General features: G+C 36.8%; 1 protein-coding gene across 2 annotated transcripts in view; it reads right to left on the bottom strand.

Moving 5' to 3' along the window:
* Positions 1-8,330: 8,330 nt before the first annotated feature.
* Positions 8,331-16,521, bottom strand: part of FAM114A1 (family with sequence similarity 114 member A1) — a 78,982-nt gene continuing 70,791 nt past the window's right edge. For both annotated transcript variants that reach the window (XM_043969508.1, XM_043969507.1), the window contains 3 exons: positions 15,601-15,673; positions 11,768-11,821; positions 8,331-9,108 (listed from right to left, as the gene is read on the bottom strand). In XM_043969508.1, coding sequence (XP_043825443.1) covers positions 9,007-9,108; positions 11,768-11,821; positions 15,601-15,673 — 229 coding nt within the window. In that variant the 3' untranslated portion in view covers positions 8,331-9,006. The remainder of the gene's footprint in view (positions 9,109-11,767; positions 11,822-15,600; positions 15,674-16,521) is intronic.

Here is a 16,521-nt window from a genome sequence, read left to right as displayed (position 1 = left end):
TAAGTGGTTCAATAACTCTCCCAGGGTAATAAAGCCACTATGAGTCAGAGGCAGGAACCTGGTCGGACTCTTGAGACCAGCTCTCTCTCTATTCTGCTATGCTGCTTTTGTGAATCTTTTTTCTATTTCTCAAATTCCTCATATTCATTCTTTCATATGGAGAGATAATATTCTGTAACATGCATATACTATGATTCATTTGGAGGGTTGTTCTTATCTTAGGTGAAATTGTTAATGTCAATGGAGTTCCATTTTGCTGGGGAGAATGTTGGTTTGGGGAATAGTAGTCTTTCTCTTTTATTTTAACTTTTAATGTGATTTCAATTTCAATTTCAGTCTTATTGTATAACATTATGGCTGCTTTGAGGAAGGATAAAGATTGCACATCAATCCAAGATAAGAAGGCCTTCACTGATGCTTTTAAAAACAATGAACCTATTCAGTTATTTCATACTATTTGGTGGTTATCACTCTCACTCAGTATTTAAAAAAAATTTTTTTTTTGCAGGGCAATGGGGGTTAAGTGACTTGCGCAGGGTCACACAGCTAGTAAGTGTCAAGTATCTGAGGCCAGATTTGAACTCAGATACTCCTGAATCCAGGGCCGGTGCTCTATCCACTGCGCCACCTAGCTGCCCCTACTCTCACTCAGTATTAATTCCCTGGTGATGGTTGTTGTCCTTTGTTCTTGAAGAGGACCAAAATGACATCACTATGTTGGAATCAAGTTATAGTATGTCTAACTATGATGGGACCAATATGAGCTTGGAATGCTTTACTGTGGTTGAGCACAAATAATCCATGTAAATTCACATGGAATATAATTCCCTGGTAATGACTGACCAGTTGCAATATTAACAGTGATCTCAATAGGAAAGTACCAGTTGAATAACAGACTAGGAGTCACTTAGCACCAGAGACAAAGCTTCTTCAAACCTGACTTTCCTTCAGTGGTTGAGTAGTCATTTTACCCTTTTCACTACAGACAAATTAATTGGTTGAATGGCTTTAAATGGAAAAAATAGAAATTTTAGATTCTTTACATTTGGTTTACACATTTAGTTTTCATATGACCATAGTGTCAGGCACTATAATTTATACCAGGAGGGACTACTTCACTGTCACATTACCATCAAGGCTGTAATCAGAGCAGGTTAGAGCTAAGTCTTTCATTGATGTTGATGGAAACTCAAACTTTGAGAAGGAATAAAGGCTCACAGATGCTTCATGGGTTAAGAAAATACTAACTCATTATGCTGTCTTCCCCAAATGGTGGAATCCATTTTATATTTTATTACAGGAAGCAAATGGTTTTGGCAATACTGGGTAAATTACAGACCCATTTTTGTACTTTGGGAAGGTTATTAGTATTCCAATTCATTATCTCCCACAACTTTTCTTTACTTCCCATTTATTATTGCCCCTTGGAGTATAATGTAGCTGTTTGGCCAGAGTGAAGCCTTAAATTCATTCTACCCTGACACATTATTTGTGTCTACAATTTCATCATAAATTTCTAAAGAGAGACAGAAATTGCAGATGCAGGGATTCAAATTCCCTGGTGTTGAATTAATCAAAATGAACAGATTGTAAACTGCCCATTGGAAATATGATATGCAGCAATTCAGCATCATGTTAATACTTCATAGCCATGGTCCCTTACATTTATATGGTTTTTCTCTCCAGAAGCTTTCTGAAATTGCTTCTGTAGTCATTATGTATCCCAGAACAGTTCACATTTAATAGGAAGATTATAACGGTTGGTTGGCTATGTGTCTTTGAAGCCTTTTACATTTAGCTGCTGTTTAAAATTATTATTTCCCCTTTTGGGGTCATTTCTTCACCTGTAACACTTTTCTCTTTGGAATGATTGGATCTTCCTGGAGAACTGAAGGAAGAAAATCCGAAATAAAGGAAATGGTTAGCTTTGGGGGAGGGGGCGGGCAATGAAGGTTGAGTGACTTGCCCAAGGTCACACAGCTAGTAAGTGTCAAATGTCTAAGGGCATATTTGAACTCAGGTCCTCCTGAATCCAGGACCAGTGCTTTATCCACTGTACCACCTAGCTGCCCCAAATGGTCAGCTTTGTTTGGCAAAAAACTTGATAAAAGAGAAAGCTGGATGGGTAAGGGAGACTGAAAATATGGTTTGTTTTCTATCAGTTCTGGCCCTAGACTAAGTGGAATAGTCCAGTCCACCAATCATGCAATAAGAAACAATTCCTATTTAATTATAAGCTTCTTGAGGGTGGGGCTTATTTTCTATTTTGTCTTGATATCTCTATACCTCCAGGTCCTTATGCATTTTGAGGTAAAGGGAGGTCCAGATCTATGATTTCATCAGTATGGGAACGCAGAAACTTCCTCTACCAGTGTAGCTTGGTAACTTTTCTTTAAATTATGATCATAGTTCTAGAACTGGAAGGAAGTCACCTAGTCAAATCCCCTAATTTTAAAAATGAAGAAACTGAAGCCCAAGGAAGTTAAGCAACTTTGCTCAGGTTAATGCAGGTAGGATCAGAGGTGGGATTTGAATTCAGATCTTTTAATAAAGAGTGGGAAAAAAGAGAAAGAGGAGCTGAATAAGACAAAGGGAATCATGTAGAGGAGCTGGAAGTATTAGGCTATAGAAGTAGATCAGAGGCTGAATTTATGGAGGAGAAATTTCATAAAATTTAGGAGAAAATGAAAATGATATAAAGGAGGACAACCTCCAGGCCCGTATATACTAGTCCAGTTTCTATAGGGGTACTATAGTATCCCTGGAGTAAAATAGGGAATGTGTGGGATTTGGGAAACTGATTACAAGCCTGGTACTGAGGCATCATATTGTGGTGATGGGGTACATGATATAGTAGTTATGAAGATAATTTCAGTTATCTAGATACCTGCTGGGGCTCTCTGCCAAAAATGGAACAGCTAATAACTTCTTGACTTGATTTAATGATAATTTGACTTAGTGATAATTTCATCCTTCAAAAAGTAGAGGAACTAACAAGGAGAAATTCTATTTTGTTTCTAATTGTCATTAAAAGGGAGGAGCTGGTTGTTGGAATAAAAACTCTGGGAACCCCGGGGAGAAATACTTGCTCCCTTTTGGAATTTATGAAAAGAGAAAGAAGAGATCCATGTATAATCTCTCCAGCTCTAAAGGTCTTGGGGTGAATGCTGGGTCAAGGAAGAGAATCTTAGGATTGCCCCAAGTGCCTGCATCTTGTACTTTGTGATGTTTTATAAGAAATTCTCAAAAATATTCCTTTTTAGTATCTAATCCCTTTGAGACCAATAGAAGAGACAGGTCTGTCAAATGAATCAGCAGCAACTACAGTGCTGACATAATCTTATTACTTCTTGGCTGATAGCTCATGGGGAAAAAATGCTCTGTGATCTGGGCCAAGGTAAGTACTCTAAATGCAGAATGCAGGATTCAGTCCCTTTACACCCAGCCCCTGTGCCCAAACTGTTTTGATTACAGATGCTGATCATGTTACTGGAAGCATCATTAATAAAACTAAGTATGAAGATTGTAGTCATTTAATGTAACAGAAAAAAGGCCTTTGTATTTATGTAGAAGACTAATTGAACAGGTAATTTGAGGAATTCAAGAAGAATGAAAGTAACAGTTTCTTTATTCAGCTTTGTTCAATAGACACGGTACAGAATAAATTACAGGGGCAGCTAGGTGGCACAGTGGATAAAGTACTGGCCCTGGATTCAGGAGGATCTGAGTTCAAATCCAGCCTCAGACACTTGACACTTACTAGCTGTATGACCTTGGGCAAGTCACTTAACCCTCATTGCCCAGCAAAACAAACAAACAAAACAGAATAAAGTACAGAGAAATGGTCAGGGAAACCAGTCAATCACTGAACAAGTCAAAACAAGTCAACAAGCATTTATTAAGTGCCTAGTATGTGCTAAGATACTAGGGCAACAAGTACAAAGAGTGAAACAATTCCTACTCTCAAGAAACTTACTTTTTAATGGGGAACAGGTCTGGTTATAGCAAACAGTTCTGGAAAAAATCAAATAATTTACTATATGTTCCCCTTGCCCTGGCCCCCACCATTTTGGGGAAATAATCTTAACTATAATTGAGAGGGATGATTCATGTCTGGTAAAACTTTTTTTTTTCCAAATCAACACTTGTGACATTTGAACTTTGATCACCTAAAAGTGATGTGAGTATAATTTTACAATGTAGAGAACTGCTTTTAATAACATGTTTTTATAGTTCATTTTCAGAAGCAAATTAGTAAGCAATACTTAGAAAAAGCATTTTGAGACCTAATAGCATGAAAGTAGGGTATATCTAAGTATAACACTAAAGGGTCACATTTTCCATTATGAAACACTGGTTTGACCATGAGAAGAAATATTTTCCTAAATTAAAGACCCACTTAAGTTTTTGTAACACACAGCACCCCGTTACTATTTGTGGAGATGTTTTTCAGGAAATATGAAGAACTATATATTTTAATTTTTTGTTGAGTGGTTGCTCTGGGTACTATCAAGGATGACCTCAAATAGAATATGTCCCCTTTTGGTTCTAGCACAATTCCAGTATGGCCAGGCAATGTAGAAAGTAGCCATTGTTTATAAAATTCTGGATACTTGGTGGGGAGGGGAGGGCAATTGACTTCAAAATAGTCAGAGGGAAATAAATCTCTGGTATATAACTTTGAACCCCCTGTACTTTCCAAGCATGAGTGCCCCTTCTTTCACCCTTAAAAATATGCTGCCAAAGTAGTTCTTTACTGGTGGAAAGTTCCTGTTACTCCATTTAGCTAAATACATTATTCACATAAAATTGAGAGTAGGAACAGAGCTTTCAGAGTTGGAAATGACCTCAGAGTTCATGGAGTTCAACTTCCCGATTTAACAGATGATGGAATTGAGGCCTGAAGAGGTCCAAGTGACTTGTACAAGGTCACAAAAATAAATGGTGGAACTGGGATTTGAAACCAACTCATCTGACCCTGTGCCCTGCGCATTTTCCATTATACTATTCTGTTCAAAACATCTTTGTGAACTAGGCCCAGTAAAAACAGGTAGTTATATTGTCAGCGGAAGAGAATATTTCCATTGAGGTGTGCTGCTTTAATGCCTGTCCTGTGTTGAACTCTGCTCATTAAACCTGTAAATGTATGCACCAATACCCAAGAGGAATTTTTCTTGAATACATTTTACTTTGAATTGGAAATATGCTTTTAAGGGTTTTCATTTAATAAGAGTAAAGCACAGAGCACATGCATAATTTAGAGAAGTGGCAATTTTGCACTAGATGCGAGGAAGAAATGGGCATCCTAGTTCAGTGTTGATGACTCAGAGTAAAGAGAAGCAAACACATTTAAATCCAAAAAGGATTACTGAAGAAATAGAAAGTGCCTGAGGAATAAATCCGGGATATATAATCCATTCACTAACTGATTGTCAAAGTGTCAAAAACAAGATTGCCAGACTCTGGGTCCTGAATGTTACTGACTTGAGAGGCACAGAAAAACAGATAATTAGGGGTCAGGAACTGTGATTTCATTGGCAGAGAGAACTCCAAGTTGAAGAAGTTCCCTTTGACAATGCAGGTTGGCACTTTCTCTGCAAGTTAGTCTTGGGAAATTGCTTAGGGCACTGAGTGATTAAATGACTGACCTAGAGTCGAACAGCCAGTATGGGTCAGAGGAAGGACCTGAACACAAGTTCTCTTGACCCCAAGGTTATCTCTCTATCTGCTATGCCCCATTTCCTCTCTCCGTTGAATAATAACAATGACAAGAGAATCACAAAAAATAAAGATGCATTTAAGGGTCCAGATCTGCTTCCATGGATGGAATGCCTATGCCAGTTATATATGGATCTTTCAAAGTCTCAAAGTAAATGATAAATGGCATGAAGGGGGTGTGATTGCTAAAAAAAAAATAGTTTGAAAAGTGAATACATTTTAAATAATTCCTCTCTTTAGAATCAAAATACATAAAACTGGGTCCCTGGAAATTTTTATTTAATCACTTGCTTGACTATCTTCAATAAGAATGTATCTTTAAAAGTGGGGGGCAGTTAGGTGGCACAGTAGATAAAGCACTGGCCCTGGATTTAGGAGGACCTGAGTTCAAATCTAGCCTCAGACACTTAACACTTACTAGCTGAGTGATCCTGGGCAAGTCACTTAACCCTCATTGCCCCACCAAAAAAAAAAAAAAAGAAGAAGAATGTATCTTGAAGTAAAACAGTTCTTTTAGAATGATACGTTATGTTTGCAATTCCTGAATAGTTCCTCCCCCTTCTGGATATCAGATGCTTAGGTTGCATTAGCTGTTACCAATGAAAGTAGTCTCAGACCATGGGCTTCAAAATCTAAATAGTGAAATCTCACTCTTGGCTACAAGTTCCTCTTTTAAATTTCACACTTAATTAATTTAATGTCAGTAAAGCTCTTTGGAGCTGCAATAGATATCTTAGATGCAGCAGACATGATTCTGCTTATATCTTTCTCTTTCTAGCACACTGAATATTTTAAATTTACAAAAAAGGCAAATACAAAGATTTCATAACCCTCAGACTATTCTGCAGGAAGCAAGAGAAATAAAACTTTAACCTCCAAGACTGTTTCCTCATCTATATAATAATAAGCCTAACTCATAGGGGTTTGTGATGTTAAAATATTTTTCAAACACTTTGTAAGTCTTCAAAGCTCTATATAATGCAGGTTATTATAATGGAATCTTCCCACAGTGAAACAGGTTTTTCAGACCCTTTAGCAAAGTTTCTTTATAGTCTCCTCTTTGGAGCTTCCCAGGCCATCATGGCCTTGATACAGGAAATTCTGAGGAATAGGACACTACACGATGGGGGTGTAAGGATGGGAGTTTGTGTGGGATGGAGATACCCTACCAGAGAGATAAAGAAAGGTATGTATGGTACAAAGGACTATGGAGCTCTGAGAACATTTTGTAAATCAGCTGGCCTTATGTGGTACTGAAGGAATTCACTGGACAAATCTTATGATCATCCTTTCTGGATTTTCAATAGAGCCCAAGAGGGAAGACAGTAGACAGAATATACAGTCACTATTGACTTTGAAGGCGATAGGTTCATAGGTGTGAGCAGCCATTTGCAGTGATGACCTATGAAGGTTTCCCAACATGTTTAAATGATATTTTATTTTTCCCCAATTACATGTAAAAATGATTTTAAACATTCATTTTTGTTTTGTTTTTTTCAGGGCAATGAGGGTTAAGTGACTTGCTAGTAAGTGTCCAGTGTCTGAGGTCAAATTTGAACTCAGATCCTCCTGAATGCAAGGCTGGTGCTTTATCTACTGCACCACCTAGCTGCCCTCTAATCATTCACTTTTTAAAAAAGTTTTAAGTTCCAAATTCTATCCTTCCCTCCCTTTTCCCCCTCCACCCTCCCTGAGACAGTAAGCAATCTGATACTGTTTCCTAAGGATTTTAATTATTATTCAAGTCATGTAGCATCATCTACACATATAAATGAATTCATAGATACTTAATAATACTTAGATAATTAAAATAAAACTTATTTTATAATAAAAAGACCATGATACTGATATTGATTCAATTCATTTTTATTATGCACCTTTTTTTTTAGGTCCTGTGTTAAGCTCTGGGGATAAAAAGCAAAATAAGCAAAATAAGACATAGTCCCTACCCTCAAGGAGCCTACAGTCTGGTAAAGCTATGTTGTCATGTACTTATCAAATCAATTCAGATTTATTCAGTTAAATAGCTGAATAGCTACAAATCTCTTCTTACATTAAAAAAATCATTTAATAGCACCAGGTTGATATTTTACATGTCAATTAGAAAAAATATATATAATGAAAAGAAACCAAGTATTAAAGACATTCTCTATTTTCCTTACTCTAATTTTTTTGTAGGAATACTGCTAATATATTTAGGCTCAATAAATTATAGATAAGTCAGATTGAAAGCTTTTTGCTTTATTGCACATCTGATTACATCTCAAGTACATGATTAGGCACAGTGTATATTGTCATAGAATTTTAAAACCAGGGATTTTTAGTCGGGGGCCTGTAAATTTTAAATTTTTTTTCGTACGGGGCAATGAGGGTTAAATGACTTGCCCAGGGTCACACAGCTAGTAAGTGTCAAGTGTCTGAGGCCGGATTTGAACTCAGGCCCTCCTGAATCCAGCATGGTGCTTTATCCACTGCACCACCTAGCTGCCCGAGAGCCTGTAAATTTTTTAAAAAATATTTTGATAACTGTGTTTCAATATAATTGGTTCCAATATATTTTATTTTGTGTATTTAAAAACATTCTGAGAATGGATCCATAAGCTTCACCAGACTGCTAGCAGAGTCCATGACACACACAAAAAAGGTTAAGAACCTATCATCTAGACTAACTGCCTTATTTTACAAATGGGAAACCTGAGATGTAGAGAAATTATTTAATAATTAATTAATTAATAACCCAAGGTTATTATAGGTCCCCTATATTTCAGTTTACTAGGTACTTTTTCCACTATACCATACTGCCTTACTATCTAAGATGAAAATTTCATAAGATTTGTGGGTTTTACATCACAATTTAGTATAAAATTTAAGTTAAATTTTTAGAAATTAATGCTTGAAGAGTGGGAATTTTGAAACTATCTGCATTCAGGATTTAAAGAATTCAAGATCCTGGGATCTCCTAACACACTGTGATTTACCAATTAAAGGACAGGAATTTTTTTGTGAACGGAAATAAAGTCAAGCCAACACTATTTTGAATATACTTGCTGTTTCAGTTTAAATTAATATGAAGAAAATATTACTATTTGCAAAAAAAAGCTGCTCTAACAACCATATACATTAAGAGAAATGTCTTTAAACATTTTCAGTACTGTCTGTGCAAAACTGCTGTAATGTCCTTCGATGGGCCTTCTGAGCCAGTTTTCTTTCAAGACACCCCCTTAACCACAAACACTATAAGGATGTGGCTGTGGCTTCCTTTTCCATGGTGATGGATTCTGGCAGCTGTCACTGCTCTTCTTTCAAACAATTGGTTTGGATATGTGAAATCTGCAGAACAGGAAGCAACAGCTGGAAAGCATCCTGGATGTATGTAGTACTATTGGCCCCCTAATGAGGGAGAGAAAAAAATGTGGTTGAAGAACTATTCTTAGAGTTGAGTGTTGGCATCATCCCTTTAAATTTGATAGCTTAACACCACCTCCTCCTCCCCCACATAATGCTTAATTCCATTTCCTCAATCATTTTGGAATATAAACAAAATCCAAGGACATCCTGTCAAACAGCCTCAACTCTTGATTATGAATTATCAGGCAGAAGGATTTCTACAAAATGGAACAATAATTAATATACGCTTCTGTGGTATAGTTAAAGAATTACACATTCACTAGCTTCTATACTTAACCTCTTCCTCCATCAATCCAGTTGTCTGGAAATCAAGGCAAGGAAGAAGTCTCACTTTGCCAGCAACAAAGCAGATATTTAACTTCTCTAAGGAGATCTGAAGCAAAGCACTTGAAGATCTTGGAAGTCCTGGGTAGTACTATCCTCTTCATCTGTGTCTACTCTGCTTTCAATTTGGATATATTATAGTTTTGCAAACCAGATTAATGTCCAGCGTTAGCCCAAGGAACACTTTATGGAGGGTCTTTTTTTTTTTTTTTTTGGCAGGGCAATGAGGGTTAAGTGACTTGCTCAGGGTCACCCAGGTAGTAAGTGTCAAGTGTCTGAGGCCGAATTTGAACTCAGGTCCTCCTGAATCCAGGGCTGGTGCTTTATCTACTGCGCCACTTAGCTGCCCCCATCTAAGGAACACTTTATGAAAAACAAACAAACAAACAAAGAAACCTAAATCAACCCCAAAATAAAACCCCTCCCAAACTCCAAATCTAAATGCTTGAAGTATGAATTCATCTTTGATTTTCTAACCCTTCCACCCCCCCCCCATTGATTTGTTATATCATAGTGTTGATGCCTTTGAGGAATAGAAAGTAGGGAAGATTTTATTAGTTTATATTACAAAACTAAAAGCTAACTTAGTTTAGGACATTAGCCACTTGCTAAAAATAACCTGCACTACACCTAATTGGCCAAAATATTGGCCACATTTCCCCCTCAAAACCCAAAGTTGGCCTTGAATTGGGCCTTTAGTGAAAGAATGACAATGCAAGTAACAAAGATGAAGCAAGCAGTGGGGACAAAATTAAATCAAACATTGCTATCTCAATTGGGGGAATAGTGTTTTAAATTTTTTTCCACGGGAAAGAAATATTTTAGTAGAGTAATTTTGCATGACTATTTTACACATCTTTCAAAGGGGTTCTCATATCAGGGGGGCACTATATTTGGGGAAAATTTAAATTCAGACCAATATAGTATATATAATTCTTGATGCTACTGTTCTGTATCTATCTGAGAACAACTCAGTCTTTTAGAATCATAGAAATATCCAAGCTGGAAAGGGCTTCCAAAGTCTGACATTTTACAGATGATAAGGACAATAATTAAGCAAGATCTCCAGGAAACATGGCTATGTATATGTAAGAAACTCCTGATTTGTGTTATGGCAATGAAAATATTCATAGTATGTAGTGTCAACCTATACATTCGGTGTTGCAGAAATTTGTATGTGTGTATATGTGTGCACATATGTATACACACTCATATATACAAAGTAAACACATACACACACACATATTTATAGATACACAGGTATGATATATTTCATAGATATTTCCTCAGTTGAATTATAATTGAATCGAGAGGCAAGTAAATTTAGTGAAAAGAAAGGTAAATTTGGTAGTCAGGGAACCTAAATTTAAATTCTGACTCCTCTACTTACTATACCCATGGGTTTAACCTCTCTGAGTTTTCTCATCTCTATGCTGGGGATAAGGATATCTGTATCAGCAACTTCAAAGAGTAGTTCAGGAAACTTAAATTCACTATATAAATGTGAAGTATTATCTTGTTAATGTCCTGTAGCTCTAGGCACTTGCCTATATAATAGACCAGATTTTCCTCATTAAAACCTCATTGATTCCTTTTACCTACCACAGATACAAAACAGTATGCAGGCAGAGTATTTCCAGAACTCTCTAGAACCCAGCACCATGAATGAGGAAAGGCTGCTATATTTCCTTTATCTTCTCACACACCGCAGCTCCTAGCAAGGTCACAGGTGACATTGGGGTTACCTTAGTTTAATGATTCTGCTACAGGAGATGACAGTTTGGGTCAGGGAAAAGCACGTCTCCTGAGTTTTGTGTTATAGATGAGAAAGCCTGGCTACTGTATCCTCTTTTTAAGCCAAAAGGCACCTATCACATCCGCCAACCTGGACTGGACCTCATTGGCCAAGAAGACCCAGCGGATGTGAAGAGGCAAAAGGTTCAGATTTTCATGGGACCAATTTCATGTTTTAGACTGCCACAGAAACCAGTAATTACAGTGTTAAAATTGGTGTCAAACTTTATATCAGCACATCCAGAACTATTTGATAAGCCTAAGGCAACAGTTTCAGAAATAACATGCAAGGTTAGCATTTCTCTTTGCACTCAGAAATCCTTGGAAATTTAGGTATTGTTGATTTACTTCAGGGTTTCCAGCTAGTTGCTGTACACCAAAAAAAGGGCTGTTGTTGAGATAGTGAAGAATCACAGTAACACTTTCTTCTTAAGAGAAAGCCATGGAAAATGTATCCTCCATAGCTGCTTCTTTTCAAAGGCACAGTTATCAAGCAATCTCCAGGTGACAGTTAAAAGCTTACCTCTAACAAAACACTATTGATCATTGGGTTAAGGACCTCGGCCTTCTGGTTGCTCTGTGAAATCAAAACACAAATCAGGTAGAGTGAAGTTTATACTGCAGGCTCAAACACATTGATATTAATGAGTAGAAATGCATTTGCTTTGTTAAGGGATTATTTGTGAACCATGGATTGGTGAATTAGGAACAAGAGAGGTCCTGAGACATCACAGGAAAATATTCTAATGCTTTCCATCTGCCTGATATCTTGAAAAAAAATCCTGGGTTAAGAATCAGAACATCTAGAATCTAGTCCCAGTTTAGTCACTAACTACTTATGTGACCTCAGGTAAGACACAACATCCCTGGGCTTTACTTCCCTAATCTGTAAAAATGGGGCTACAAATGAATGATCCATCTATTTTAGAGGCTTGTTGCAATGCTCAATTGAGAAATATAATGGCATGTTGAAGACAATACATGATCTTAAGTTGATATTCTTCTTAGTCCTGATGTCATGATTTTAAATTATTTCCATTATAGACCTTCAAAATATACATCATTTACACACTAACATGCAATTTGACTCAGGCCAGCAAACATTAGTCTTTACATTCTCACTTATAACGTGAGGTGCTAATGGTGGGTGATATAGTAAATGAATAATTAATTCAGTAAATATTTATGGAATATATACTATGTGTGAGGATCCATGCAAGATACAACATGTATGTAAAATTATACAAGATACAGAATCTGCCCTCAAGACATTTACAATTTAGTTGAAGAATTTCTAAACTAGTAAGCAAATACTTGTTGGATGACTAATGGTTGACAGTATCCCTAATGTTTATGTGAATTGGAAGGTAATACTAATATCTTTAGAGGCATGTTGTTATACTCAAATAAAAACCATTGCTTTCTGTGACAAGTCAAATGTCAAATTATATTGCTTTGATTGTGAAAAAGGTGGGTAATAGAATATAGAATAGGGATAGGGGCAGGGCCTGTGATGTGACTAGAATAGGAAATTCTTTTCATAGAAAAACTTCCTCTACCAATACAAGTCACCATCTTCTCTGCAATTTATAGTCTCAGAGAGTTTCCTAGAGTGCCAAGAGGTAAAGTTACTCCCCAAAGGTAACAGAGCTAGTATGTGTCAGAGATAGGACTTGAACCCAGGTCCACATGAACAATTAATGGAAAAAAGGAAATGGTTGGACATTTTCTCCCTCTTCTTGTACTTACCACCTTTGTTTATGAAGCCAAATTAGAGCTGCTGAATTAGAATGTGCACTTCAAGGAATTAAAACATGAGCATACTTGTGAGGGGTGGGTCATAACCTTAAGTAATGATGGCTATAGGATCTTAAAGTGGGAAGGGACCTCAGGGGTTACCCAGCTCATTTCTTACATATGAGAAAACTGAGGCAGGTTAAGTGACTTGTGCAAGATCACAAAGGTAACAAGTATGAGAAACAGGAATTGAACCCAGGTCATCTGGATCCAGTGTAAGTGTGCTCTTTCCACTGTACCATGAAATATCAATAGATCTCTGTTAAGATAGTGACTTTCTTCTAAAGAGCCTAAAGCACTTTCACTTGTCATCTGATCTGTCTTTACAATGGCATAGTATTTATGAAGTAGCTATTATTTTTTCCATGGTGTGTGTGTGTGTGGGGGGTCTGGACTCATAATTTCATTGGCACAGGGAATTTCTAGATGAGAAAATTGCCTCTACTAATGCAGATTGACACTTGCTCTACAATTTATAGTCTAGAAGAGCTGTCCAGGGTACTGAAAGGTTAAGTGACTTGACCAGAGTCACATATATGTTTCACAGGTTGGACTTGAACTCATGCTTTCCAGGCTCCAAGGTCAGCTCTCTGTCCACTACACCACAGTGTGGTTCAGTGGAAAGAGAGGTGGTTTATGTTAGAGGACCTAGGTTTAAATTTTTTTGCTGCCTATGTGACCTTGGACAAGTCTCTTTTCTTCTTTGGACCTCAGTTTCCTTATCTGTAAAATGAGGGGGTTGGACTAAGTAGCCTATAAGGTTCTGTTGACCTTTGAAACTATTCCATCATATGGAAACAGGATGTTAGGTCCCCTAAGTTATATAGATATTGGTGAGGCTGGGATTATAATAAGGATTTTCCCTCCCTCCAATCCGGTACTTGCTATCCATTATCATGGCACTATACAAAAAAAGGGAAAATAACCCAAAGGGCTGGTTTTTCTCACTGCATCTAAGATGATAGTCACAAAATTTGCCCCAACACAAGTAGCTTCACAAGCAGCCAGTTATAATTATTCTAATATAGGCAAAAGAATATACACTGCATATTATTTCTAGGGACACAAAAATAGATTCTGGGGAGAAACTCTTTTGAAATGTAATCCTTATTGTCAGTAATCAGAGAATCCATTATGATATTTGCTCTCAGTTTATCTGATTATCAATAAAATGTTGAAATATAATCAAAATGAGGGTAATAAAATGACATTGATTTCGAGAATATATAGGCAATCTGAAAGGAGTCTGGAGAGCAATATAAACCCATTAACTTCTCGTTATGAATAATGGCTGTGTTTGAAGAGCTAGAAAAAAAACTCACAGAAATGATAACTTAAAATTCCTGAATAATGGCTTTACAACAGAAGTGCCATTATACCACAAGATGGTACTTTCATTGTAAATAATATTTTAGATTTTTTCCTTACTTAAAATATAAAAACAACAAAAAACTCCACCATCTTTTGCTGAAACCTCATTGTCCTAGAATATTTCTAATGAACATTTTATTATAGGTATGGGAAAATTTATAAAACATTTAAATTTATGCATATAAAATACATATTCTATGAATCTATTATAACTATCCCTCCCCAAAAGCATACAAGCTCCTCAGAGACAAAAACTCTTTCACTTTTGTATTTGTAATCTCCAAGGCCTACTATAGTTCCTACTACATTGTAAGCATTTAATAAATGCCTGTTGACTGGGTGTTATGATGGCTAGGGAACTACAGAAGATGATAAATGAGCATTTGCCTAGAGGACTGTGAAATAATTTGCATAAAGTCATTAATAAACTAGGAAATATGAAGAATTGGTGTAAATAAAGAAACCAAACCAAGCATGACTCTAAAGTATTGGGGTATTCCCCCCCCCCCCCGTGGCTTGTAAACTGGCTCTGAAGGCCAATCCAAAGCAGAAGAAACAGCATAAAACATAGCAAAGGGAAGTATTCGAGTAAAGTAAAAAGTAAATGACATTAAAGAGGGATCCATGGACCTTAGATCATAAATATCCTTATTTTGCAGATGAGGAAACTGAGGCTTTGTGAGGTTAAATGATGCGCCCAATCAAACAACTAGCAACAATAGTGGCCAAGTCAGAACCAGAATTCCGGTCTCCTGACTCCTAATTCATTTCTTCTTATTTCCATGTCGTCTGGGAAAGAAATAAATTTGAAAACAAAACAAAACAGAAAAACACCCTGGGTTCAGAGCCCAGTCCTGACATTTACCTATTATGGGAATGACTTTAGGGAACACAGTTAATCTCTCTAAGCCTACTTTTCTTCATCTGCAAAGGGGGAATAATATGACTTGGAGTACTTATGTTGCAGGGTTGTTGTGAAGAAAACATTGTGGAAACCTTATAATGTAATACAAATGTGAATGATTATTACCTCCTACACTACCAGTATGTTATCTTTGCAGAGATGTTTTTCTAAGCTGCATTTTAGGGGTGTTATTTGGTTAAATCTTGTTGAAGACATAAATTTCAATATTGCAATCCCACCACTCTTCTCATTCCCTAAAATAAATAAATAAATATTATACTCACCCCAGTGGTGGTTAAAAAGTCAGAAAACTTCTTAGATAAGGAGGCAACTTCATTACACATTGCACTGGTTAATCTGAAGGAAAAACACGAGACCAATAGATTATTTTAAAGTTAATTTTTAAAAATAAACTGTTGAGTGAGATCAGACTCTTAAAATTTAATAGATTTGGGGCAGCTAGATGGTGCAGTAGATAGAGCACCGGCCCTGGAGTCAGGAGTACCTGAGTTCAAATCCGACCTCAGACACTTAACACTTACTAGCTGTGTGACCCTGGGCAAGTCACTTAACCCCAATTGCCTCACTTAAAAAAAATGTAATAGATTCGGTCTTGCCATTGGAGATATTTTTTCATTTCATGTTCTTTATAGAGTTCTGGCCAACTAGACAATGGGTTTACTATGCATTTTAGTTTATTTTAATATAAACATTATGAAAAATACATTTTGATTTGGATGCGTTTCCCCCATTTGAAATAGGGTAGAAGGTTGGCATATTCATTTGCTCATATTCTTTGGTATGGGGGTTAGAGTTTAGGGAGGAATAAAGGATTCCCTTTAAATACCATTTCTTATCATTCATAATTCGGATACACTTCTGACTTCTATAAAACATGAAAGCATTCCATAATTGATGTTTTCTTTTACTGTATATACCCCCATTTTTTTCTTTCAAAGAGACCTCATTCTAGGGAAATTGTCTCTACTGAGGGGAGATGGCCCCTGAGCACCATGTGCTAGGTGAGTCACATCACTGCCACCAACTTAACCACTACCTCTCATCAGGAACTAATGGATAGAGCCAAGGACCTGGAGGTTAAGAGCCCTAGGAAGAAGAGATACACTTTAAATTATTGGCCCTGCTTCTAGCCCAATCTCCATAGCCACAATCCAGGGAAGCAAACCCTTGGGAGAAGAGGAGAG

Source organism: Dromiciops gliroides, chromosome 6 (assembly GCF_019393635.1).
Source record: "Dromiciops gliroides isolate mDroGli1 chromosome 6, mDroGli1.pri, whole genome shotgun sequence".
NCBI lineage: Eukaryota > Metazoa > Chordata > Mammalia > Microbiotheria > Microbiotheriidae > Dromiciops > Dromiciops gliroides.
This window is presented reverse-complemented; position numbering and strand designations above follow the sequence as displayed.